At 53.4% G+C, this 23,729-nt stretch overlaps 1 protein-coding gene across 1 annotated transcript; it reads right to left on the reverse strand.

The window, feature by feature from the left end:
* Nucleotides 1–1,681: 1,681 nt before the first annotated feature.
* On the reverse strand, nt 1,682–22,386 carry GPR161 (G protein-coupled receptor 161). Its single transcript, XM_060009249.1, has 5 exons — nt 21,974–22,386; nt 14,489–15,213; nt 8,657–8,761; nt 5,285–5,401; nt 1,682–3,205 (listed from the first exon to the last, which is right to left on the reverse strand). The coding sequence occupies exons 1-5, from the start codon at nt 22,345–22,347 to the stop codon at nt 2,940–2,942; spliced, it is 1,587 nt and encodes a 528-aa protein (XP_059865232.1). The 5' UTR covers nt 22,348–22,386; the 3' UTR covers nt 1,682–2,939.
* Nucleotides 22,387–23,729: the final 1,343 nt, after the last annotated feature.

Here is a 23,729-nt window from a genome sequence, read left to right on the forward strand (position 1 = left end):
GTATAGCACTGGGGGGGACCCGGTCAAGTGGCAATCTCTATGAAAGAAGCAGAGATGGGCAACAGTCCTAAACGTGGTCCTGTCAAAACCAGAAGATGCAGGACTGAGGTTTTGACGTGAACAAGTGGCCAAGTGTCCCACCTGCCACTGTCCACGTGGCCCCCTCAGGAAGTCCTCAGGCTGCCACTGCACAGCAGAATAAAGCATTATAATGGGCCTGGGTTCAGCGGGGGCAGTTGGGGTTCTGCACTAAGGACAGGGGTCCTCAAAAATCCTCTCAGAAACGTCAGAGCATGTGGGGATTATGTCCTCGCCCTCTCCCCCATCCACCTCCTTTTGCTCTCCTTTCTCTCGCTTAGGCTGAATCAAGGAAAATCTGAATTCATGAATATGGAAAATATGGTTCCAGCTGCCAGACATCCTCCAAGGCTTGGCTCAAACAGTCACCTCCTACATGGTGCTACCCCTAACTCCTTCTAATCGGAAATATTCACCTCCCTCTGGAGCCCACAGTTCTTTCTATAATCATTCATGGACTTTGCAATTTATTAGCCTCAGTCTCTCCCAGGTCTCTCCCTATATTAGAGTGAACACACTTTAGTGTTAGTACTCACAGAGCCTAGCTTGGTGCCTTGCACACACTGGAGGTGCAGTGTCTGGTAGATGAATAAATAAACGGACCTCGGTAGAAAAGAGGAAACGCACAGAATGCTTTCAGGAAGTGCAGTACTGCTAGACTGGCTTAGATTAAATCCTCGTGTATCTAAGCTAGTTTGGGATCAGCCAGTGAGGACTTGGAGGCCGGGAGATGTCTCAGGACTCTCTCCCTAGAGCCCAGCTAAGTACAGTCCGGGGGAAGCACTCTCCAGCCCCTGGGTTGCAAGTCACTTTGCGGCACTCAAAATGCCCTAAGGGGTGGGGGAGGGGTGGCATCGTGGGCTATTCCAACCTAGAGGTAAAGGTCCCTGCCCTGTTCCACCTTGGTGCGAACTAGAAGCTCAGGCGTATGGTCCCTTTAGAAACTAGACAAGGACCAGTGCTAGGAAAAAATACATGCAGAAAACATAAAATGCCCTCAGGTTTCGGAATGCCACCCAGTAGTGACAGCAGAGTCTGACTGATCTGCACATCTCATCGGCAGAACCCAAGGGTGAAACCACCTTCTGATCCTTCCCACTCCCATCCAGAATGCAGACCCGTGGCTGGCACCCGGCTGACCCACAGGAGTTGCTGATGAGTTTGATCACCGTGAAGGTAGCAGCCCCCAGGTCTCAGGAAGTCTTCTGTAAATTGCAGACCAGGGGACCAGCCAACCACTGGGTCTCTACCACACAGCAAAGAGACACTGCCTCACTGAGAGCTAGCTAGACCCCAATGGAACGCCACAAAAGTGATTCCCTTTCTGGGATGGCTGCCTCATAGCAGACGCAGGTAGATCTCCTCAGGATGTACCCTCTGCTGACCCCCCGGAATTCTGAAGGCGGGGAAAGGCCTGCACTTGGCTGGCCTAATCACCCAAGCTGAAGGGCAGGCACAGGTGGTTCACGTCACCACAGCCACCGCTCCAAGCCCACACATGTAACGGCCATCCCAACTCCAAGGGAGAGAGATCTAACATACAAGCCACAATGCGTGGCCCACTTCCGCCTCTGCCCCCATTGAAGTGTCTTGCCGGCTGGCATCCTGTCAGAACTGTGCTCCAGACACATCGGATCAGCCCACGTACCCGGGCTTGCAGCAGTGCTTCACATGCCCACTAGAAACCACACTCAAAAGCTGTGCAAATGTTGGTCCATGGGTCACTTTTTTTTTTTTCTAACTTACAAATTCAGAGAACATCAAAGATCAGAGTTAGAAATGATCCCGGCCACCATTCAATCCAACTCCTCACTCCCTTATCTTATTTTCCAGATGGCCTAGAGGTGACAGGGAGTCCCAATGACATGAGGAAGGTACGGCGGAGCCGGGCCTGCGCGCAGGTTGCTGATGCCAGGTCCAGCATTTCTTCAAGTCTGTCTCCTCTTACACTGCTCAGGGCGGGGAAACAGTAGCTGCTGCCTACGGGAGTATTCCCTGGAGGCCAGCTAATGAAACAGTCCATCAAACATCACAAGCCGAGTCTATTCCATGAGGTCTTCCTATGTGAAGGGGATTCCCTCCAACGATAACAGTATCTCTAGTTCCCAGCAGCGCTTGGCCCCATGGCCCTTTCAGGCTCAGTTAAGATCGTGGTTTCATCCTAACCAAATGGATTTTTTTGTTTTTTTTAATTCTAGAAATGAAACATCTGGTATCTGCTCCTTCCTCCTGTCTTTTACAGTGGTTTCTCCCTTCTTATGAAATAGCGAAGACTCAGTCACTAGGGAGGCGGCCCCGTCCTCAGCCACAGCAGCCCCAGGCCTGTTGCGTCCGCCCAGCGGCCCGTGAGCTGTCCCTACTAGCACCAGCAGGTGGCGCCACCAGAGGCGAGGTCATAACCAGGACCCCAGGGCGCAGCACCTGGATCTGGGGAGCTCGGCTCCTGGGCTCTCCTCTGGGGACCATTTAGTGTAAAACTGACGGCCCGGCAGGGTCCACATCAACCACCCAGAAGCAGCGTCATCCTCCGAAGGGCCCTGGGAAGGGCTCGCCTCCTGAGGCCTCCGGGACAGTGCGTGGCTGGACCCCCAGGGCACAGGATGTGCAGAGGAGGAAGTGACCCACGCGGCGGTCTCCGTCTAAGCCGTGGTCTCTAGTTCCCCTCTACGGCCCACCTCCCACAAAGTCTCAGCCACACCTCCGTTGGCTCTGCTTTGTACTCTAGATGCCTCTGGTCCCATCGCTGAGACCTCAAGGAAGCCCACGTGTGGTCTCACAGAGACACGGAAGTCACTTACAGACATTGTGTTCAGCGTTTTTTCTGATGGCTGCACACCAGGGTATGTTGAGGGCATCCACCCTCACGTCTGCTCCGCGGCTAAAACGTTCCCCTCTTCGATGCTCTGCAGCTGCAGCCTCTGACTCGCGAGAGTTCTGCTGCCTCGGCGGCTCCCAAAGCCAACCCCGGGGACGGTCCGTGCGGCAAGCAAGACCCCAGGCAGCGCCTCCTCCCCAAATAAGTTGACTTTGGCTTCAGCCTCTATGGCTTTGGCCAAGCTGGCTGCGTAACTGTCCAAGGACTTGTGCACTTCGGCTCTCACGTGAAGAACAGGGTTCTTGGCGGCTTCTGAGAGAGAAGGCAGAGCAAAGGTTAGCGAGGGACCAGGACCGTGGCTGTCCCGGGAGAGGCCTGCCCTTGCTTTACTGCCCCTGGGAGCGGAAGCAAACTGAGGTTAAGGGTGTGGGTTCTGGAGTCACAGTCCGTAAGGTGACGATCCTTGACTCCCCTACTTACTATCTGGGAAATCTTAGAAGTGTTTAATCTCACGTCGGTTACCTCATCTGTAAAGAGAAGATCCTGGCACACTCCTTACGTCATGGGGTTCCCGTGCCCGTGATAATTAGACAGCTCTTCCTAAGGTGCTTTAGCCTAGGTCTGGCTCATAGAAAAAGGCTTGATAAATACTTTCTATTAATGACATTCAAATTTTTACATCTTTGAAAGAGTTCTCTGGTCTTTCAGCTCCCTGGAGTGTGTAATAGCTTTGGCTCTAAACTTCCACAAACCTGAATGTGGTCTCTGTCCTCTCCACCCTCGCTCAGAGATTCCCCAAAGCCATGGAGAACCTCAGGACTGGAAGGACATTAAAGCTTCAGGTGCCCCTTCCCCCAGGATTAGGACTCCTGACACCTAAAGTGCACAGGAGGGAGGGAGGGAAGGAGGGAAGGAGGGAGGGAGGGAGGAAGAGAGAGAGGGAGGGAGGGAGGGAGGGAGGGGGCCCTTCAATTTCACATCCATGGCCTTATGACTATTAATCTCACTGCCTGTTTCTCTCCTGACATTTTGGGAGGAACGGCGTATCCCCTACACCTCACGTTGTCTAGAGTAGGCAACTTCCACCCCATTCTCCAGGAGGGAAAGAGGGGAGGACCTCTGCCCTGCCACTCACTCCCGGGAGGACTGACAAGGTCTTACACACGTGCCTGCTCCCTGCCCTGCGTGCAGAGAAGGCGCCTTTGGAACTGCCGTCCCCCAACACGTAGACTGGATGGGGCAGGCTTGGCCCTATGCGGGCTGGGTGGATTGCGGAGGGCTTCAATCCATTTTTTTTAACACGGGAGTAACATATTATAGAGCCCATGAAGCTGCTAATCCAAGCTCTGTTCTTGCATCCACTCTGCCCGTAAAGCAGACGAGTTGATATCTGCCTCCTTGACGCCCATGACCACCCCTCCATTCATCTGGAATCGGGGAGGGGGTGGTAGAAGAGATGGGACAAATTATGAACCTCAAACTCTGCCCCGGCCCATATTTATTTTGGTACTCAGCATTTCTGAAGAATTTATATCTTAAAGTCCCTGGACTCTTCCACCACATCCACATCCGGCCATGTCGGTGGCTGTCCTCACCACCGGGTGGGATTCAGAAAAAAAGAGATTCTTCCATCTGTGGGCAGCCTGGATGGCTCCTTTGTCGCTCTTCTAATCAGCATATCTGGATGGGAAACTAGACCCCAAGTTCCAGAGGCACCGAGAGCGCTGAGGGCTGAATTCAGAGCAACTGGAGCAGAAAAACGTAGGGACTGGATGACAGCAGAACTCATTCCTCTCACAGGATCCCAGCGCCCCCATCAGCTTCAGAGGCAACAGGCCAATCGAGACGGCGGCCTTTGCCTCCGGGGAAGTCGGCGCACTCACTGGGCAACGACTTCCATTTTCCACGGGAGGAAGCCAGGCTCAAAGAGGGCAGGTTCAGACTCGTAACCACACATCATCCATGAAGGAAAGAAACCGCGGAGGGCTCAGAAACTGTTGTATCCAGTCGGGCAACTTCCTGAGGGAGGAGATGGGAAGTGTGTGTGTGTGTGTGTGTGTGTGTGTGTGTGTGTGTGTGTGTGTGTGTGTGTCTGTGTGTGTGTGTGTGTGTGTGTGTCTGTGTGTGTGTGTGTGTGTGTCTGTGTGTGTGTGTGTGTGTGTGTGTGTCTGTGTACGTAGGCCACTGCTTGCCCAGCCTTAGATGCTGCTTGCTCCGAGAGTTGGAAGCCTAAGGACTCAAGTGAGACTGGCAGGCCGGGAGGGACATGGGGCTGGGCAAAGGCGGGGGAGCCCTGGTGTGCTGGGGATGGGAGCAGGCTGGGCCAAGGAGCTTTCCTAAGATCCTTTCCCTTCCCCCGTTACCCTGAAGCCGTCAGTCACAGAAACCCACCTTTGATTTGTTCCACTTCATCTTCGAACGTCACTGAGCTCCTCCTCTTGGGTGGGCAAGTGTGGGAGGGAGGGTTGTCATCAGACGTGAAGTCTTCGAGCAGCATGACATCCGTTCCTAAAACCAAGGGCCGATTGTGCGCCTACAACAGGCAACACCAAGTCCTTCTCGCCACCTTTCTCGCCCTCGCTCACACCCCTTACGTCCCTCTCTCCCCTTTCATGTATTCAAACCCACAATCAGGTGCAACCAAGTGCCCTGCAGCATTTGCCCAGGACACACACTGTCTCTCGTCCCATTTCAGGGAGTTTGCAGCCAGCCACTGGGGCTGCTTCAGACACACCAAAAATACAGCAGCATTATCCAGGCGGACGGGTTACCCGCCACAGCGAGCAGACTCACAAGACCTGGAATGGGGAAGGGCAGTCGGGCTGAGCGGAGGAGGGGGCTCTATTAAAGGGGCTTTGTGTTCACAGTGATCCTTCTTACAGTGTGAATTTCTATCATTCTAGTTAAAGTATGCCGTGCTAAATAAACATTTCAAACCTGAACATGTAAAGTTCTTTGGGGGCCAAAAAGGGATTGAGAAATATGCCCCCCAAAAAGTGGGGAAAAGGCAGAAAGGAAGGAAGTCCTATGAGAGAGAGCTGGGCAGGTGGGCAGGCAGGGGCGGGGCGGGGGGACCAGTCTTGTTCTGTCTTAGTCTCCAGCTATCAGTCCTTCAAGGCCTTGGTGCTCAGGAAATTAGGAAGAAAGGGGAGCTGGGAGCTCCTCATATGGTTTTTTTTTTTTTTTTCCGCGGTACACGGGCCTCTCACTGCTGTGGCCTCTCCCGTTGCGGAGCACAGGCTCGGGACGCGCGGGCTCAGCGGCCATGGCTCACGGGTCCAACCGCTCCACGGCATGTGGGATCTTCCTGGACCGGGGCACGAACCCGTGTCCCCTGCATCGGCAGGCAGACTCTCAGCCACTGCGCCACCAGGGAAGCCCCCCTCATGTGTTTTTGCAGAGCAACCTGAAAAGGCGTGTTCCTCTAGCGGACTTCACAACATGGTGGTTAAGCACACAGCTTCCCAAATCGGACAGATCTACGATCACAGGCAGGATATTTAGTCCCTCAGCATCCTTCCATGCCTACAAAATGGGGATGGTAATTCTCTCTACCTCATAGAGTTGTTGGGAGGATTTTGAGTTGAGACGTGTGAAGATGTGACACATTGCCTGGCGCACAACAGGTGCCTCATCAATGAAAGTCATCACGCGTGAGGACACGGCTAATAAACAGCGGGGCTGAAGCTCACACTCCGGTCTGTGTGACCCCCAAAGCCCATGCTCTTTCTTCTGCCTACAACAGGGGTCCCCAAGCCCCGGGCCGCGGATCGGTACCGGCTGCGGCCTGTTATGAACCGGGCCGCACAGCAGGAGGTGAATGGTGGGCACGTGAGCGAAACTTCACCTGCGGCTCCCCCATCGCTGGCATCACTGCCTGAACCACGCCCTCCCTGGTCCCTGGAAAAATTGTCTTGCACGAAACCGGTCCCTGGTGCCCAAAAGGTTGGGGACCGCTGGCTTACGACACTGTCCCCTTACTCCTTTTTGCCTGGTCACCTCCTATTCACTCTTCAGGTTTTCACATCACTTCCTCAGAGAAGCTTTTCTAACACTGCCCTCCCCGCCGACAAGTTCTCCCCAACAGGGGGCACATACGACCCCGTTACGTGTCCTCACAGCACTCGGCTTCCCCTTCCATAGCTCTCATCACCCTTATAACCCTTACTAAAAGCAGAATTATTGAGGTATAATTCGCATCCCACACAATTCACCCCATTTAAAGCGCATGGGATGGCCGTCTTTCCCACTAGACGGAAAGCCCCATGAGGGCAGTTTACCACTACATCTCCGGAACCTAGCGCAGTGTCTGCTCAAAGCAAGGGCCTGGCAAGTAAATATCTGTTAAATGAATGAATGTCACTCTGCCTCTGGATTCCTGCTGGTTGTCTGAGAAGAGGGAGAGAGCCCGAGGAGAGACAGAGACCCTCCCGTCCTTCAAGTCACAGCAGGGACTCGGGCCTACAAGGGCGGGTGCTACCAGTGGTTCAAGCCTCCGGGCTGCCAGTGGGAGAACATCCTCAGGGAACGTTCTGCCTGCGGGGAAATGCTCCACGACAGGAGGCCTGGGCTGGGTCCCTGCCCACGGCCGGTCCCCCCGGAATTCCGGGACACAGGCTCAGGCCAAGAAACACAGGTCAAGGCAGAGAGGAGTTTTCCAAAGGTCCCGGCAGGAGAGATGCAAAAGCAGGGAGGGAAATGCCCACAGACAGCCTGCTGTCAAGGGCCAGGATTTGGCACCCTCCCTTCACGCCCAGAACACGGACAGACAGCAGCCCCGGGATGGGGTGCTTCGTCAGCTCCATGAATGACTGACGTAGGGACACCGACAGCCTCTGCCCACGAGCCTCTCATCCAGTCATGAACTGGCAAGCACTGGGTGTGGCACTTGGGTCCCCAGAGCACCGGCAGCAGACTGTGACATCACAGAGCCTGCCGCTGCGGGGAGGAGTCCTGGGCCGGCACCATCCCCTGGGCCGCAGCTACAGGGAGGGTCTGGAGAATGCTGCTGGAGATGTGTTTCTTTGGGGAGACCGAGTTCCTCATAGGCATGTCGCAGGGCATCTAATGATGGTGACAAGGTATCCGACCTGGTTGGAGCTGCCCTTGATAGAGGGACGGCTGCCCCAGCTCACAAATGGAGAAACGCGAAGGTTTAGAAACAGACTGAGCAGCTTGTCTGAGATAACACAGCTCTTAAAAGTCAATTCGAGGGCTTCCCTGGTGGCGCAGTGGTTGAGAGTCCACCTGCCGATGCAGGGGACATGGGTTCGTGCCCCGGTCCGGGAAGATCCCACATGCCGCGGAGCGGCGGGGCCCGTGAGCCATGGCTGCTGAGCCTGCGCGTCTGGAGCCTGTGCTCAGCAATGGGAGAGGCCGCAACAGTGAGAGGCCCGCGTACCGCAAAAAAAAAAAAAAAAAAAAAAAAGTCAATTCGAGACTGAAAACCAAGCAGGTTGACTCCAGAGCCTGCACTGGACGATGGTTATTATAATTCGAGTAACAACTGACAATCATTTAGCATTTTAACTTTTCAAAGGCTTTCACTTAATTTGAATCTCACAACAACCCTGCATGGCAGAGAGAACAGGAGCTGAGATCCCCACTGTAGAGAGGAGGAAACTGGGGCACAGAGATGCTGAAGAGCCGTGACTGGACACCCAGACCCTTGCCTCTCGCCCCTCCACACCCTGGGAGACATCCCTCTCCCCACCAGCTCCCACCCGGCAGGCACTGGGGAAGCGTGACAGGTGAGGGGCTTACCTGAGTCCTGAGAGCAGCTGAAGCCGGTGTCCCCCGTGCTGCTGCTGTTACCCAGGGGCTGCCCGCCTGCCATGAGTGCCGTGAGGTGTGGGGACAGGCCCAGGTCTGCAAGGCAAGGTCAGCACTGACTGTACAATCCACGGCCCACCCAGTCCCCAGGGGCTTCGCCTCCGCTCCCCTGTCCGCTCTGTCCTCCTCGCAAAGCGTGCTCTCCACGCGCTGAGGACACGAAGCTCTTAGCTGCCCTTCCTTCACTTCGCCGCTTGTTCCTATCCCGGGGAGTCTGTGACAGGATTCACTGGGTCCCCCCAGAGGGGGAGCGCTCGTGACAAACATCAAACACCAACAAGGCAGGTGGGAGAGAAAACGAGGTGAACAGTCCTGGGAGAAGATCTTCCAGTTAAACACGGGTGCGTGTTTAACTCCCGAGATCCTACCTGAATACCAAAAGGGATGTTTTTTGAAGAGGCCGAAACCCCCAAATGAAGAGGATGTTTGTAAGTTGGAAGGTGGGAAGTGGGCAGTGAGACTAGCCCAGGAAAGAGCTGAGGCTGGCAGAGGGGGAGGCCTGGAAGGAGGCCCCCAGAAGCTCAGGAACTGGAGGCCCGGAGTCTCTGCAGGCAGGTGGGGCTTGATGGAAAGTCTCTACAGGAAGCAGTGGGTCCCCTCCACTGCTGTTCCCAGTTCGGGGTCCAGGCTCCCGTTCCCCATGTTGGCAGGAGAGTGGACAGAGTGAACTGGGGGACTCTGGCCTTAGCGACACCAGGCACATGGCAACGTGGCAAAAACCCCGAGGGAACGAGAGGCTACATAGTTACCAGTGGGGGCCCCGCCCCACTGCCTCACCTAACCTGGGCAGGAGACCAGAGACCCCGTCCCCAGGGAAATCCAGCCAGCCAGAGAGAAAAGCCCCACAGACCCCAAGATCTGGGTGCCCCGTGAGACGGCCCAGTCCCACCACCGCCCAGGGCTTCCCGCTGGCTTTCCTGGGCCGACTTACTAACCGTGAGGGACGGCGGAGATCACCAGATACTTAAGGAAAGGCACTAGCAGAGATGGGGGAATAAAAAAGTAAGGGAGGAAGGAGAGAAGGGAGAAAAAAGGATGTCTCGGGAGATGATGCAGGGAGCTTCAGAAAACAAACAGAATTCTAATTGGGTGTCCTTAGAAAATTGAGAAAATAATGACTCCATGAACAAAAGAGCTGGAGGCCATAAAGACCATGGAGTTAACAAAAAAGGCACTCTTAGCAATTAAAAAAAAGCACAGAAAAGTCAAACTCCTCCGATCTCACGAGGAAGACCTACCTACCTGCCACGAAGGACCACCAGCGTTCCCCCCCCAGCAAACCTACAGAGAGGAGACACCTCCACCCTGTACCTTCATCCTAATTCTTCTGAGGGGACAAAGCGACATGACACACATGCCCTCCTTTCTCCTTCAGAGCCACGGAGGAAATGATGGGGGCTGAACCCATGCAGTCAGAGCACGCTGCTCTCATGACCTGTGGGGAAAGCACTTTTGCAAGGAGCCTTCCCCTCTCCTGGGGGTCGGTGTGGAGGTCTGGGGCCAGAGAAGAGCCCAAACATGATCAGCCATCTCCAGGGTCTTGGCCTCAGAATATGACTATGTCTCAGCTGGAAGCCCGGCTTGCGGAGGGGTGGGTCGCCGGGGGAACATCCACTGCCACCCGGGACGGCTGAGGCCACAGTGGGTTCTGGATGCCATCTCTGAGGCTGCAGTGAAAGCCAGGCACAAGTCCTGGTCTCTACCAGTGGGAGAAATCACTGGAGCCAGACCAATGCGGCTCGGCTAAGAGACGTGGAAACAGGGCAGCCGGGCGGCAACTCTCTATTCTGTTTATCCAGCATTTTACCACTGGAGAGCAGACTCAGTTACCCTGAGTTTTTTCACATGAAACAACAACACATCTACTGGGCTGGGCCCAATCCACCCCCTTTCACAAAATTTTTTTTAAAAAGAAAGAAAAAAAAAGGCACAAAACGACAGGCACAGGGATCAGATCAGAAGCCTGGAGTGGCCAGAAGAGTCATGAGTGCCTTTGAGCGGCTAAAAGAACAGAGTGCAATTCTGGGGTGACATTGGCACTTTGAAGTAACCAGAAGACCTCTAGGTGGCGCCAGGAAGGGAACTTGGCAAAACAAGGCAGGAAAATTCAAAGGCCCCAGGGTCTCCTTCCTTCCCTCCAGCCCAGACCTCACAAGGGCCCTGAGGTGAGGCATTTCCTCTGAGCAAATGGGAGTCAGCGTCCTTCCCTGCAGAAGACAGCTGGGAAGGCTCCATTCCCGGTTCCAGGAGCTTCGAGCATCACACGAGGGCAGCATTTGGAGAGGCTGGCCTCCCACCATGCCCAGGCCTCCCTCGAAGCCTGGGTTGGGCTGATGTCTGGGCTGTCCACCCCAACTGGGTTGGCGAGTGGCAGAGCTGTTGGAGAAGCCCGTGGCCCTTTCTCCTGAAGGCCCCTTCTTTGCTCCGATCACCCGTAGCCGCCTGTCAGCTTTGGAGGTGTAGTCTGGCCTCCCAAGACCAAACGTAAGCATCTAGCTCACGTTTCAGCACTGGAATCAAGGTCCACTCCAGGGCTGACCTACCCACCATGCAGTGGCCCTGCCCGGCAAAGCCCAGGGAGGCCAGAGATCTCAATTCCTAGGGGAGCCCCATGGGAACCTGCTAATGAGACTCACAAGCAGAACGTATTGTGGTGGCCTGGTGACAGCTGGCACCCAGGGAAAACGTAAGCTGCTGCACTTCTTCAGTTTGGGGCTAATAGAACGAGAAGACCAAAATCCACGGATTATGGCTGAAATCTATGTATGAAATAAACATGACTGCATGTGTAAAACTCCTGGCCTCCCGGAGTCAGCAGGAAAGCGCCAGGTGTCTGTGGAATGCCACTTCACTGCACCTGTGCTCACAAGCACGGTTAGGAAAGTTTATAATTCCATGTACTGAATCCTCTGGAGAAAATTTTGCAGATGCCTATGCAAACGGAGAGGAACAAAACCGAGACAGGGCCTCCGAGCCTTTTCTTGCTGGCTTTGGAACAAATCTTAACATCCTTCTTACCGGGGATGCCAGGTGGAAGGCAGAGCTCTCCCTCCTGACCAGAAAGGCTGTGGGCATTCCTGGCGTGGCTGGAGCAGAGTGCGGAGCTGGGGTGGGCACTGCATTCTGCTCTTTTTCCAAGACTCCTGCTGACGCTGTTGCCCACCTCCTGATGTCAGGACGTCCCGGGAAGAGACAGCAGGGATGCCCCCAGCTCCCATTCAAGGGGAAGGCCAGCAACTCAGAACCCATCATCCCACATGCTCTTCAGCCCAAACACATCCCACAAGACTGCTTTTCCCTCAGTGAGGAGACTGCTCACCGCCTTGGACTTGCCAACCCAACCACAGCGGGTGTTTTCCGCCTGTTCTCACGGCCTCACACACTCTTCCAGGATAATCTCAAGTGGCTTGCATGGAAAATCTTGGCCCCCAAAGCAGATGTTTCTTTCTGTTCTATCTACCCTCTCCTCCTCCATTCTCCTTCCTCATTTTTTTCCCTTCCTCATTCCTAACTTCATTGGAATCGAAAACATTTAATGTTTTATTTATTTTTTTTTGCCTAGAAGGTAAGAGATTTTACAAAATCTGAACAAATAAGTTCATCAGTGAAATGAAACCAAACCCTGAATGTACTCCTCCTGGCTCACAGGTCACACTTGGAATCATGGTCTTGCCAGTGGCAGGGGGTGGGCATTTCAGGAATTAAAATACTGGGGTCCTGAGAGATTTTTTTCTCCTATAGTCAAAATTAAAAGTCCCAGAATTCCTTCCTTTCTCAAGAAGGAACACTCCATCAGTCCCTGAGATAAATCAGTGACATTGGTTTGTTTAATTGCCACATGGAAAAGACTCCTATCATCACTACCACTGAATATTCATGATAATTAAGAGTTGTTATTTCTTTCCACTCTCTTGAGAGGGTAGGTGGAAGACCTATTTCCTGAGGAGGAAAAATTATCTCGAGCAGCATGAGTTGCCCAAAGTCATCTGGCAAGAGACCAGAACTGCAGTCTGAACTGGAGCTTTCCTTGAATATGGTCTGATAAGTGCCCTCAGAGTCTGTCTTCCAACAGCCTGTCCAGATGACAGTCTCCCTCAAACAACACAGTCATAACTGCAGGGGCAAGATCCACGAGTGCATGCTACAAACAGTGGGAGCCTCAAAATATCTGCTATGTTGTACTTATTAATGACGATGGAAAAAACAGTGAATTTACAGTGGGGCAACTTGGCAGACGCCATCTTAACTGTAGGGACCGAAAGTACTTGCCACCAAATTCATACACTGAAGCCCTAACCCCCAATGTGATGGGTCCTTGGGAAGGTACTGAGGTTTAGAAGAGGTCATGAGGGTGGGGTGCTTATAAGAAGAGACCGGAGAGCTTGCTCCCTCCTGTCCCTCTCCCTAACCCTCCGCCATGGGAGGACACAGCAAAAGGACAGCCTGCAAGAGGGTCCTCACCAGAACCCAACCATGTTGCCACCCTGACCTCAGACTTCCAGCCTCCTGAACTGTGAAAAAATGAATGTCTGTGGTTTAAGCCATGCAGTCTACGGTAGTTTGTTGTAGCAGCCCAAGCTAAGACATCAACCGAGAGATCAGGGTAAGAACTAGCTAGTGAGAAGACCTACTGACATATGTACCCCTGGCACGCTCATTAGGAAGAGCACATCACCCGCCCAGCCTTGCCTGCCAAAAAGGTATTACCTCATTGTGACCCTGAGAACACATGAGCTACATGCAAATTGAGGGGCCTTCTACAAATTCCCCGATCAGGACTCTACAAAAAGTGTCAAGTCATGGAAGACAAGGGGAAAAAAAAAAAAAAAAGACTTTGTCAAAGACTGAAGAAGACAAAGGAGATGTGACAACTGAATACAACGTGGGATCCCGGACTGGATCCTGGAACAGAAAAAGGACATCATGGGAAAATGGGTGAAATCCGAGTCAAGTCTGTAGTTGTTAATAGCGCTGCACCCCTGGCGATGTCTTAGGTTTGGTAGCTGTGCTACGGTTAGGCAAGATGTCAGCACTAGGACAAGTTGGGTGGATGGGTATTCTCTGTACTGTTTTCCCAACGCTTCACTGAGTCTAAAATTATCTCAAAAGAAAAAGGTTTTTTTTAAAAAAAATCTATCCCCCACTAGAGTAATTCCTCTGGGTCTCATCAAAGGGGATGGGATCATGTCCAGAAACTGTGAGCTCCGAAATCAATTACCAAATGGAGGAGCAGCTGTCCACACACCAGATAGTGACATTTCAATGAGAGAGTGGAGGTCCGCCATCGACACGTCCTGAATTATTAGCGACAATACGAGGAAACCACCGACCCGTGAGGAAAGGCCCAAGACGGAGTATGTCCAGGAGGAGTAGCTGAGGAGGGCAGGAAGTGCTTTAAAGAGGACCCTGCCTTCAAGGAACACTGAAAGGTGAAGGCAGCCTGGTCCAATGCTTGGGTTCTTTTTTCTCTAGATAGATCTATCTAGATCTACTCTCCAGGCCAGCGGGCCATGGCTGGGGTCACAGAACACGGATTTCTGAACTCTGGTGTACCCTGTCTTGAACTGCTAAGCTCAGGAAATCTGCTTGGGAATCACAGTGGACACTCTGCGATGTTCCTTCCCCAGAGGAAACCTGTGTTTTAAGCCCTGAAGCAGCAGTCAGTCTGAGACCTCGCCCATCAACCTGCCCGAGCGCCTGCAGGACCACAGGCTACACCCACCTGAGGGTGGGCATCCCTTCCCTGACAAGTTCCCAAGTTACCTGTGATCCTGTTGGAAATGCTGAAGAGCCTGGAAGTCCTCTGCCGCTGCACAAACGGTTCCCGGTAATACCGATCCCCAAAGCACATGCCCAGTAGTTCCTTGCGAACCGTCTTGTTCCAGAGTCCATAGATCAGCGGGTGGCAGACGGCACTGGTAAAGGACAGCCAAGTGGCCCAGGTCTCCAGGGTTGGGGAGACATAGTTCTTCCCCCAGAGGGCCTCAGAGGTGATGACGACCATGTAGGGGCCCCAAGTGACCATGAAGGCCCCAATGACCACCAGGATGGTGATGAGCGCTTTGCACTGGTTGGCCGAATAGACCACGCCCTGAAAGGCGTTCTTCCTACTGCCCGAGGAAGAGGTGGAGGTGCTGGAGTTCTTCCTCCCGTTCCCGTGCGCGTCCTCCTCCACAAGGACCACGGTGCCACAGTGCACCTTGCGTGCCTTGACCCTGGCCACGCGGAAGATGAAGCCATAGCACACCAGCATGACCAGGAAGGGGAACAGGGCACACCAGATCTGCCAGAAGGCGGTGTAGCCAGGTTCCCGGTGCCACGCGGCCACACACATCCACTTGAACTCGTCAAACTCCACCGATGACCAACCAAACAGAGGTGGCAGGCAGCCGATGAGGGAGTGAAGCCAGATGTAGGCGAGCGCCACCACGGCTCGATTACCTGTGATCTTCATGGGGTACACCATGGGGTACAGGACCGCATAGTAGCTGGAAAAAGAACGGAGGCAGGTGAGGGAGAGGACTAAAAATAGAGAAGACACACCAGGAGGGGCACCCACTGCTCTCCTAGGTGGCGAGCTCTGTTGGATTTCTCTCACTCAACACGGCCATGGGGTGAATGCTTCTAAAAGGAGCACCTCCTCTCTACCCTCCCCGGACAAGTCACAGCCTGGCCACGTGACCCAGCCCCGTGCAACTCTTCATCGGAGAACGGCTGGACACCAGGAAGAACACAGAGCTCAGGCGGCCCTGTTTCCAGAGCCCACTCACATTTGGGGGTGTGGCTAGTCTTCAGGCATCTCCAGGAGTTCTAAGGGACCGTGCATCGAGCCAGATCCCTTCTGTGTTTCTGACAGTAATCCTTTTAGAGCTGTTTTCAGAGGGTCCTCAGAAACCAGAAGAACATCTAAGGATTATGGGGTACATTCATTCAGTGAATGTTTACTGAAGGCTTGCCACATGCCAAGCACCGTGCTATGCACCGGGAATACAGGTAAGAAGGTGCGGGGGGAGACAGACACATGAGCAGGGTACAAGGCTCTGGAGCAGAAAGGGGATATTTAATCCTCACAAGAAGTCTTTCGAGTGACTGGCATTATCATTATCCTCATCTTAACAGCAGAGAAAGGATAAATAATCTGCTCTAGATAAGGAAGGGGAAGAAACAAGATAAAACCCCGGGCAACCTAACTCTACAGTCCCCAGCGCACAGGCCAGCAATTCCCTGCACACCGTCTTGTTCCGGAGTCCACAGACCAGGGGTGGTTCCTAACCCCTCAGCTCTGTGAAGAAGGAGAGAGGCCTGGAGAGCGACTGATTCATATTGACGGGGCCTTGGATCCAGACTGCTGGGTCAGGGCGGACTTCCTGGACCAGATGGCACACAAACTCAGGTCTTGAACGAACAGAGGCACTGGCCCAGGAGCAGCTGAGGCAGAACGCCAGCCTTGGCGAGACGCGGAGATGTACCTGAGCACCGGCTCAATGAGGAAGCTGCCTGTAGCTCAAAAAGGCCGGCGCGGGGTGATGGTGCGCGGGGAGAAAAGGAGCCAGGGGGCCGGGACGGGCAGAGCCTTGCCAGCCAGCTGAGCTCTGACCCTTTAACTGGAGTGAGTGGGAGGATTTAGACCATGGGGTTGAAAGTAAACCACCAGCCTCCCCACCCGGACGTTTTATCCAAAGGAAATGTTCTGTAATGATGGAGCTTCTGCAGGAGGGCAACGTGTGGCGGGACAGGGGTGACCACACTGAGGCTGCCTGCTACAGGCGGAACCTTAGGAGATGACTGTGGCTATGAGCCTCACACACCACCTGTGAACCACCTGCTCCACCAGGACCTTCCTGAGTCACCCCTGGGCACTAGAGCTCAGGGACAGGGGCCATGGCCTGAATTACCACCGGCTGCCTGGGGCAGGCTCTCATGGAGGGGTCCCTGTATGAAAGGCCTTCCAAATCAGAGGCAAGACGGGGACTGCTGGTCTCAAGCCTCGAGGCCCCACCAAGGTCTAGGCTGGAAGGAGTGTTTCTGAGCGTGGAGCCTGATGAGAGGAAACCACCGCGATTATGGTATGGATAACAGAACCCCTGCACAGAGCCTGGGGTAAAGCAATTCCTGTCTTCTGCTGACATCTGGGTTCGCATCTTGCAAAGGCCGTGCAGCCCCGTGAAAGAAGCATGCCTTTGGAGTTGGCGATCCCTGGGTTCAGATGGCGACTCTGCTGTCCACTAGTTGTGTGACCTTGGGTAGCTGAGCTAAGCTCTCAGAGCTTCAGTTCCTTCACCAGGAAGATGGGAATCACAGAACGTCTGGCATGGATCTGCTCCAAGGACAGAATGGGCTCGAATGGGGGGAAAAGGGCTGGATGGGACCTCCCTTTAGATGGCAGCGGGGACAGAGCTGGGACACTGTGCACTGATGTTTCCCCCTTCCTTCCTGAAGACAGAATCCCTATCTTGTTCCTGCAAAACTGCTGTGACCACAGGGGACGCTGGGCCCTTCTAAGCACCAGGGGATGAATCAGGCCATGCTGGTGGTATCCCCTCCCTTGCCAGGTGACCAGCTGAGGCACTGACCTGTGTGACATCATCTGGCAAGTGAAATGTGAGGGGAGTTTGCTGGGGTGGGACTGGGGGCACTTCCAGGAAGGTTTTCTCCACTTTTAAAAAGAAACAAGGCGGATATTTCTCCTTTCCTCTGCCCATTTAAAATGTGTGCAGGCCCTCTGACCTCAGGCAACACTTCAGGGGTGAGTGTACAGGTAGGTGTGGGAGGCCAGGCCTGGGGAACATGAGCTGTCCCCGTCTCCTCTGACCAGCCACGTTCAACCATTACGATGGGGCTTCCCTGGTGGCGCAGTGGTTGAGAGCCCGCCTGCCGATGCAGGGGACACGGGTTCGTGCCCCGGTCTGGGAAGATCCCACATGCCGCGGAGCGGCTGGGCCCGTGAGCCATGGCCGCTGAGCCTGCGCATCCGGAGCCTGTGCTCCGCAACGGGAGAGGCCACAACGGTGAGAGGCCCGCGTACCGCAAAAAAAAAAAAAGTAAAAACAGGGGTCGTTATCTAAGTGGGTGATCTCGTGGCAGGAGAGCTAAGCATTGGAGCCCCTACGGGCATTATCACTTTGAAGTTACACGTGACATCACAAAAGGCTCTTTGGGGACCAAGGGTGGTGCTTGGGCTCGTGTCTAAAAATGAGTTGTTGGAGAAAAGATGGAGAGCTTCAGAAGACAGCTAAGAGTACGGAAAACAAAGGAAAACACCTCCGTTCTGGCCTGTATTAACCTGCAGGGAATAGGGAGTTGCTTTTGTTCTATATTTTCCTTTGAACCTGCAACTAGGCCTAAATGAGGCTTAAGTTTAAAAAATGAAGTTTCAAATCTATGAAACCCATTAAAGAAATTCTTTTTGTGGACAGATGTTGGCATGTTTATATCTTGATAAAGGTGTAGATGTGAGCATTGCAATGTATGTACATTTAGCCAAAAGAAGCCTAAAACCAAAGCCTTTAGCATCTCAGAAACTGGGCGAGTTACTTACCAGCCACGTGGACTTGGGCGAGTTTGCAAAACCTCGCTAGGCTCTTCTGCAAAATGAGGACTGATAGGGTGATTGTGAGGATTAGCTGGGATAAACATTTGTTAACGGCATAGTGCAGTGCCCGGCAGGTGTCTAGCCCCCCGCCCTTGTTTTCTTCCACTTTCTTACCGATGTTCCCATCTCTTTCTTCCACCCCCATTCTCTTATTCTTCTCTCCTCTCTCCTCACTTATCTTTTACTACTGCCTCCTCTCGCCTGTTTCCCTCCCTCTCACTCTCCCTTCCTTCCTACCCATCCCCTCCACCTCTCTCTGTCTCTGCTTCTCCCTCTCTTTCTCATTCTCTCTCTCTCTCTCACACACACACACACACACACACACACACAGACACACACACACAGCTGCATCTTTAGGTTTCCCACATAGAAGGCAAATATGTAACCTTCAAAATCACTAATATCAAGTAAATTTAATTCCCTAAAATTCATGGGGACAGGGGAAGGGGTATTTGAAATCCTGGTCAGACGGTGATCATTTATATGAACATGATCGATTCGCTGGTCCAGTCAATTTGTATTTTTGGCCACACGAATGACCAATAATAAAAAAAATTAATCGCACCTGCCATGAAAATATTTGAAGACACCAAATTTGACCGCAGTCTATATCTTATAGTCAAAGATCTGGGCAAAGCACTGTGATGGCCAAATCCATCTTGCTACACTCGCAGGAGGAAATGGTCTATTTTCCAGAGACAACCAGGCCTTGGTGACTTGTCATCGCTGGGAGAGGCAGAAGCCCTTTCTCGACTCACGGCTCTGTCACTGGGTGACCCTGGCACAGGCTGTGGGGTCTGGGGTGCCTGGATTAAATCTCTAGTGAGATGACCAGTGACGCCAATTTGTTCACGTGCGTCACCTCTTCCGTGACCAGCTGTTTTCCCTGGTCTCCAGCTGTGTCCCACGCGCCATGCTTTTTCACCACTTCCGGCCTTGCTCCCTCCTCTGCGTTCTCACAGCACCTCGAACACACTGGCTCTGCGTACACACCACGTGGTCCTAAAATTACCTGGCCACATGTCTATCCCCCCAACACTGCGAATTCCTCAGCGTGTCCGTTCATCTCCTTCAGCTGCGCGTTCCCAGCACCAATCACCTGGCCAGGCATATGTTAGGTGCTCCATAACTGTTTATCAAATGAATAAGTGGAGGCGGCTTGTGCATTCGGAAGGGCCCCTGCAATCCTATTCACTGCTAGGACTTAACTCAAATGCCACCTTTTCCCCGGAGCGTTGCAGGCCCTGCCCTCAGAAGCAGCCACGGGAGCTGTCATAGCGCTTAATTCTGCTTTGTGTTCACACCAGCTCCCACGGGTCAGCCTCTGCCATGAAGCTGTGAACTCCTGGTGGGCAAGGGCTGCGTCCTGCTCATGCTGTATCCTACCATCCGAGGATGTAGCACAGGGCCTTTCACAGAGTAGACACCCAGCAAATATTCCCAGCGTGAAAGAGCAAGGCGTCGAAAGAGGCAAATGCTCTCTCATTTGATGCATTCTGATGGCGTGATTTGAGAATCGGTCATGCTTGCTGGTGGAAATCGCACTCGCGCTTACCTAGACCTCAGATCCAAGTAAGCAGTATACGGCCTCCGAGAGCTGCCTCCACTTACTGAGAATCCACGTATACACAGTTCTGCGAGAGGCATCTAAAAACCCACTTCTCCGCTCTGCTCCTGAGCTGTTGGCCCCCACTCCACCTTCCACAGGACCCAGGACGGGATATCCCAAAAGTAATGATTCCCCATCCCATCCTACTGCCAACAGACTTCCAGTTATGTCTGCAGTGCTTATTATCAGTCTTGCTAGGACGCCGATGAACGGCTGCTGAAGTAACAACCTGTACAAGCTTCTGAAGGGGAGCCTGCCTTTTACACATCAAGAATCTTCAAAGCGTGTTTCCTGTGACTGAAAACACAATTCCACAAACATACATCTTCATCAAAGTGCTATATAAAACAGTAAGCTAACAGGGGACTGTAAAAATAAACTGCAGTCCATCCAGAGGACGGAATACCATGTAACCATTCAAAATCATGTTCTCCAGGGATATCTGCAGGTGGGAAAAATGCTCACAATCACTTGTTAAGTGAAAAAGCAGGTCACAAAACCACATGTGCCTTGAGTCTATTTTCTAAATTTACTGCATGCGGCCAAAAATCCCTGGAGGCAAGTATACTAAAAAAATGGAGGACTTCCCTGGTGGCGCAGTGGTTGAGAGTCCGCCTGCCGATGCAGGGGACACGGGTTCGTGCCCCGGTCCAGGAGGATCCCGCATGCCGCGGAGCGGCTGGGCCCGTGGGCCATGGCCGCTGAGCCTGCGCGTCCGGAGCCTGTGCTCCGCAACGGGAGAGGCCACAGCAGTGAGAGGCCCGCGTACCGCAAACAAACAAACAAAAGTAAACAGTGATTGCTTCTGATTGGTGGGATTATGGATATTTCTGATTGTACTCTTTCTACTTTTGGTATTATTTTCTTCTGTTGGGGGGAAAGGAGATATTTGGAGAAGCCACCTGATTAGTTCTGACCAATGGCTTCCTTCACTCTAACCCCCCTCAGGTGCAGAGGGCTGAAAGGATTCCGGCCTCGGCCCTAGTGGAGGCCTGCACCTTGGGTAGACCATCCAGCCACCACTCATCGGCTCAAAAATGGACGATCCCAAGGGAGCCAGGGGACTCGTGTCACCCAGTGACGACAGTCCTGGGGAACCCCTCTGTGTTTTCCCTGACTCCCTCCCCAATTCTATAAATCACAGAGACTCTGAATCTCCCCCCTCTGCCCTTGTACAGTTGAACCCTTGCCTGGGATGAATGAAGTGACCATTGGCAAAATCCTAATAAAGAAGACTCCAGGGGTCGGAAACTCTCTGTCAAAGCCTGCAGGACTTTCACAACTAAATCTGACAGCCTAACGCAGGAATCTGGAAGAACCTTCTAGATAGAGCTGAGGGGCGTCAGCAGTGCTATTCCTTGCTGGAGCCAGCTATGCCACAAGAAGGGAGAGCCCAGATGTTTTAAAGCACACACTGTCTCTCCCAGGCGCCATCTTACTCCCTGTGTTGTCTTCCCTTCCCCTGCTCTCCTTCCATCCAGCACTGAGCTGATGTTCAGGCCCTTGCACTGTGGACGATAGAGAGTATTTCCTCTTTGGGCTGCCCTGGTGCAGCTCTGGCCCAACCCAAAGCAACAGAGAGCAGGCAGCACTTTGGGGAAGACCTGGATCTGATACCTCCTCTGCCACGTCACCTTCCTCAGCTTCTGTTTCTCAACTATCAACTGAGAAGCAGAAGTTAATAGAACTTTTCTTTCTAAGTTGTTTTTCTCATTTTTTGGCCACGCTGCACAGAATGTGGCATCTTAGTTCCCTGACCAGGGATCGAACCCACGTCCCCTGCAGCTGGAAGCGTAGAGTCCTAACCACTGGACCACCAGGGAAGTCCCCAACTACATGCAAGCTAGACCAGATAAAATCAGAGATGCTCTGGTTGAGGGGATAGAAGAAGAGGCAGAACTCTGCTTTCTCACCCTCCCCAGCACAGACGTGACACCCTCCCGAGGAACTGAGGCAGCCTGGAGGGCACAGCCCACATGATCTCTCAGGTTCCCCCTCCACCCACACTCCTAAACCCTTCGATTCTCTGAGTGTGATGCAAGCTTACCGGTCGACGGCGATGACCCCGAGGGTGAGCATGCTGGCCGAGCTGATAAGCAGGTAGAGGAGGGCCGAGAAGTTGCACCAGACCACGCCGAAGATCCATTCCCTCCGAACGGAGCTGGTCGCCACGAAAGGCAGCACCAACACGGACAGCAGGAAGTTGGACAGCGTCAGGCTGAAGACGAACTTGTTGCTGAGGGTGAGGAGGTAGGACTTCCTGTACAAGGTGACCACGATGACCAGGTTGCCCAGGCAGACGAAAATGGTGATGACGACAATGGCGATGAACTCGGTGACGACGACGCCCCCTTGGCCACCGTCCTCCTCGGTGAGGTTACTCAGCTCCTTCCTGTGGCTGAGGGAGGAGTTGAAGCTCATGGTCAGTGCGCCTCGGCGGGGGGTGGGCAGAGCATGCTGGACGACTGGAAAGACAAGACCCAGAGACAGGAGAGCAGTCATCAATCCATAGCATGGCACTTTACAGAAGAGCTGCAGAGGCCCCGGGTCACCCAGCCAGTCGTCTCCACGCAAGCTCTACAGAAGTGGCCAGCTTTCCACAACCGACTTTCTACGCGACTCACCGTGTCCCTGTGAACGATGTGTTCCCCCAATCTATCTATTTATTTATTTATTTAACTTTTGGCTGCGTTGGGTCTTCGTTGCTGCATGCGGGCTTTCTCTAGTTGCAGTGAGCGGGGGCCTCTCTTGTTGCGGAGCACAGGCTCTAGGCGCACGGGCTTCAGCAGTTGTGGCTCGCAGGCTCCAGAGCGCAGGTTCAGTAGTTGTGGCGCACGGGCTTAGTTGCTCCGTGGCATGTGGGATCTTCCCAGACCAGGGCTCGAACCCGTGTCCCCTGCATTGGCAGGTGAGCTCTCAACCACTGAGCTACCAGGGAAGTCCACTCCCGCTCCTTGAGTCTAAACCACCCTATCCATTCTCCCCAGGACCAGTGGTTCAAAACCTTTAATGTACCTAAGAATCACCTGCAGTACCAGCTCAAAGAGCTGATTCTTGGGCTCCATCCCTAGAGATGTCTGGTCCCAGAGAACAGAAGTACAGCCTAGGAGTCTGCATTTTAGACAACCACAGGGCAGGTGATTCTGATTCGGTCCACCTGGGCTAGGCGGACTGCTGCTTTTGACTCCTGCAATGCAGGGTGGATCCTGAACCGGCAGCATCAGTATCACCCGGCGCTTACTAGAGATGCAGAATCTCACGCCCACCTCTGAACTGCTGAATCAGAACCTGCACGTTAATGCCGTCCCCCGTTGATTCATGTGCCCATTCAAGTTGGACAATAAGACTAGCATAGGAGTCATTCTGAGATCCCTAAGCAGGGTTTAAACAAGTACAGTTCGTACTGAGGCATCACTACTGCTCTCATCAGCCACGGTGAGGGAGGGCAAGGAGCTGACGCTAATGATAAATGGTAAGAGGCGGCACAGTTTGAGGTCTTTGCCCACAAACACCGTTCTCAACAAGGGGCAGTCCCTGCTCTTGGGACGCTGGCTCCGGATCTTGCTGAAAACTCAAGGTTGACACATTTTAACGTTCAATCCTACAGACGAATGTTTCTCCAAAAGTTTCATCTACGTGAATCAGCCAAAAAAATCCCACAGATCACTTTCCCCACCTGCTCTTGTTCCCAGCAAAGAGAATACACTGGAAAGGAAGGAAAGATTGCTTTCCCCGAGCCAGAAAGCAAGAACCCTGGTGCCTAGACTGCCTACACACAGCAGCAGAGCCTTCCCGACAGCGCC

The sequence above is a fragment of the Delphinus delphis genome, chromosome 1, assembly GCF_949987515.2.
Source record: "Delphinus delphis chromosome 1, mDelDel1.2, whole genome shotgun sequence".
Classification (NCBI taxonomy): domain Eukaryota; kingdom Metazoa; phylum Chordata; class Mammalia; order Artiodactyla; family Delphinidae; genus Delphinus; species Delphinus delphis.